The 3,041-nt window shown below is 46.3% G+C and overlaps 1 protein-coding gene across 1 annotated transcript; it reads left to right on the top strand.

Annotated features, from left to right (window-relative positions):
• Nucleotides 1-225: 225 nt before the first annotated feature.
• LOC121834285 (beta-1,3-galactosyltransferase brn-like) lies at nucleotides 226-1,251 on the top strand. Its single transcript, XM_042288052.1, has one exon. It carries the CDS (start codon nucleotides 226-228, stop codon nucleotides 1,249-1,251), a length of 1,026 nt encoding a protein of 341 aa, XP_042143986.1.
• Nucleotides 1,252-3,041: the final 1,790 nt, after the last annotated feature.

Here is a 3,041-nt window from a genome sequence, read left to right as displayed (position 1 = left end):
TTCTTCGGCCACTCTGTTCCGACCCCACTAAAGTGTTTTTCACCGGGGGCGTACAAAACACCGATCATGATACATGTACCGTGATTGGCGTTTGTACCTCGACGTAAGCCCCTGCAACCTACGCGAAAATTACACGCATAGATCATCAGGATGTTGATTTGGTTTCATGTTTTTGCAATTTCCAGAGCAAAACGACGCCCGGGATCAATTACCTAGGCGTTCTGAATGGCTTATTGGAAGACCGTCATCCCCCGACGGACGGTATTATTATGGCTCACAAGTTTCCTCCTGTTGACGCTCCTAGACAAATCCGGCGTCTTTGAACGCTTGCAAGAGACGCCCTACTCGGACTACTCGTATCCCCCAGAAATCGATGCCAAACACCTCCTGCGACTGCTCGGAACGGGCAGAGAACCCGCGGCCTACAGAGTTCAGAATCACTACGAGCGGTACGTCTTCAAGATCAGCAACGAACTCAAGTGTCACGTTCCTGGAAACCGGACGGCCGTACTGATCGTCGTCAAGTCTGCCGTAGCCCACCAGTCACGTCGAGACACGATCCGCCAGACCTGGGGACAAGAAGGCCGCTTCGAGGACGTGGACCTCCGACGCGTGTTTATGGTTGGTGTGAAAGCAAATGACAAAACCGCACAGAGAGCCTTGGACGCCGAGCATGCCCTTCACGGTGACCTCGTACAGGCGGACTTCATCGACGCCTACTACAACAACACCATCAAGACGATGCTTTCCTTCCGTTGGGTTCTAGAGTATTGTTCCGACGTCCAGTGGATCTTTTTTGTAGACGACGACACTTACGTATCCGTGAAGAACCTAGCCCAATTCGTCCGAGACTCAATGAACCCGAAAGATCGGCACTTGGTGGGCTATGTCTACGACGACGACCCACCGTACAGGGCCCACTGGAGCAAGTGGTACGTGTCCTTGTCCGAATACCCCTACAGCCGGTACCCTCCGTTCGCGGTCGGTTGTTTGTACTTGGTTTCGATGCCTGCGCTCTTGGAACTCTACCAGGTGGCCCGGTACACGCGGCAGTATCGTTTCGACGACGTCTTTGTGGGCATCGTGGCAAGAAAGACTGGACTGCGGCCGGTGCACAGTGACAAGTTTCGAGACAAGAACCCAGCCAAGAGGCCCGAAGATTTCGTGGGGCTCGTGGCCTCTCATGGATTTCATGACAGTGTCCACCTGGTTCGAGTTTGGAAGCACCAGAAATGCTTAGGGAATGCGTGAGACAGTGCACAGATCTCGGCCAAGGGGTAGAACGTAACTGAGTGGGTATTTATTATTTTGCTGTCGATAGACTGCTTATTCGCGGCGAGAACCATGCTGAAGGCCGCCACTGAGCAGCACGTGAATGTCACGGAATACCCGGGATGGGAGGATGCCCGGTATGTTCACATCGCGCGCGCCATAGCGGTGCAAAGCGATTTGCTTACTTTCGGACGCGGCGCGGTGGTTCATTACTGTTCTTTCACCAGTGGCACAACTTACGCGACCAAAAGAGGTCTAATACCCCATTCACACGGTGAACATAAAGGTATCTTTAATATAGGTCCCTTTGCTATCGACGAATCAGCCCGTGCTCTTGGGTCATGATCACACGCCACGCGCGGAAGACCGTTAATTGATTGGCCGCAGAGAATAAAGGTCCCTTATAGCTAAAGGTACCTTTACGGTCGTGTGACTGGGGTATTAGTACTCATCCATATCCAAGAGAAAAGCAACTGGCGAAGTAGAGATCCGGTTAAAACAGGGCAAACAGGTTTGGGCGAGCGCGGTGGCCTGTTCGAACCATTTATCAGGTGTTTTTATGAAGAATCGTGTGTTTTGTATCATGTTTTGATTTTTTCTGCAAGTCTCTGTTTCGTCCTTTGTATGAATTCCACTGGCGGGCCTCGGCGCCAACGATAATCCGATAATCCGCCTTTTTTTTACCCCGCACCTGAATTCCTTCCTCCATGTCGTCCGTGTCACCTGTCGAGATGCAAAATTGTAAAAAACGAACAGTCCTCTTTACGTTGTCCGAAACAAAAGGACGCTCCTGTGTCTGCTGAACAAATCGGGTCCCAAGGATCCCGTATTCGAGCGAGTCTAGACTATTTACGGTGCAGTGTTGTGATCGAAAAAAAAAGAACAACAAACAAACTTGTGCTGAATGTTTCACTATTTCGCGTACATGTAGACGACGCTGTGATATATATATATATATATATATATATATATATATATATATATATATATATTTTAAGATAAAACGTTTTGCTGATTGTTAATGCTCAGTACTACGAGTGTTAATTATTCTAGACGGCTTATGGCCAGGGCAAAATGTCATTAACTACTGACTGTGGTCCTAGGCTGGGTTGCATTTTATTGACAGTAATTATAACTTGACCGCCAAAGTGTTTTTTTTTTACTCGCAGGCTAGATATAAAAGAATGCCACATCTCCTTTTTTAATTATTTTATCCGTATGGTCATCACATAACATCCACATCTGTACAATGTCTCAAATAGCTGTAATTGTAGCTTTCAATCAATTGATTTGTCAGTTTAAATACACGATATTAGCAAAATGACTCCTCAATAAAGAATATTTGACAAAACGATTTCCCCTAGAAGCTCGCCTGTTTCTTCTTTTTGATTGTCTCAAATTATTTTTTTTGCGCTTTTGTTGGACTGAGTTCGAGTTCGGCTTTTGAATTGTATGCCTCTTTAGAATGCACCATTTCTTTTAGCATCAACTCTGTAAGGACTCAGTCATCTACATTTTATAGGCTGGGTGAATTCACTTCACTGTAATTACCAAACTAATAAACGTGGTGTTGCTGCTGATTTTAATAAGCCTTAAGCCCGGGGTGTGTATAACAGGCAATGGGTGCACTAATGCCCTTAATTGTTAAAAAAATGAAACAATCTGAATAGAAAATTTGTAAGGATATTTCAAAGGAGGAAATAAGGACAGCAATGGTGCCATTGGTTGTTCTCCAAGGAAGTGGGACAAGAAATTTTTTTAAAACTCTC

This window comes from Ixodes scapularis, unplaced genomic scaffold, assembly GCF_016920785.2.
Source record: "Ixodes scapularis isolate PalLabHiFi unplaced genomic scaffold, ASM1692078v2 ptg001029l_1___fragment_2___debris__unscaffolded, whole genome shotgun sequence".
In the NCBI taxonomy this organism is placed as follows: Eukaryota; Metazoa; Arthropoda; class Arachnida; order Ixodida; family Ixodidae; genus Ixodes; species Ixodes scapularis.
The sequence above is the reverse complement of the archived record's forward strand: the minus strand, read 5'-3'. Positions and strand labels throughout refer to the sequence as shown.

Coding starts and splice junctions, on each gene's coding strand:
- LOC121834285 (XM_042288052.1), top strand. CDS start 226: ATGGCTTATTGGAAGACCGTCATCCCCCGACGGACGGTATTATTATGG.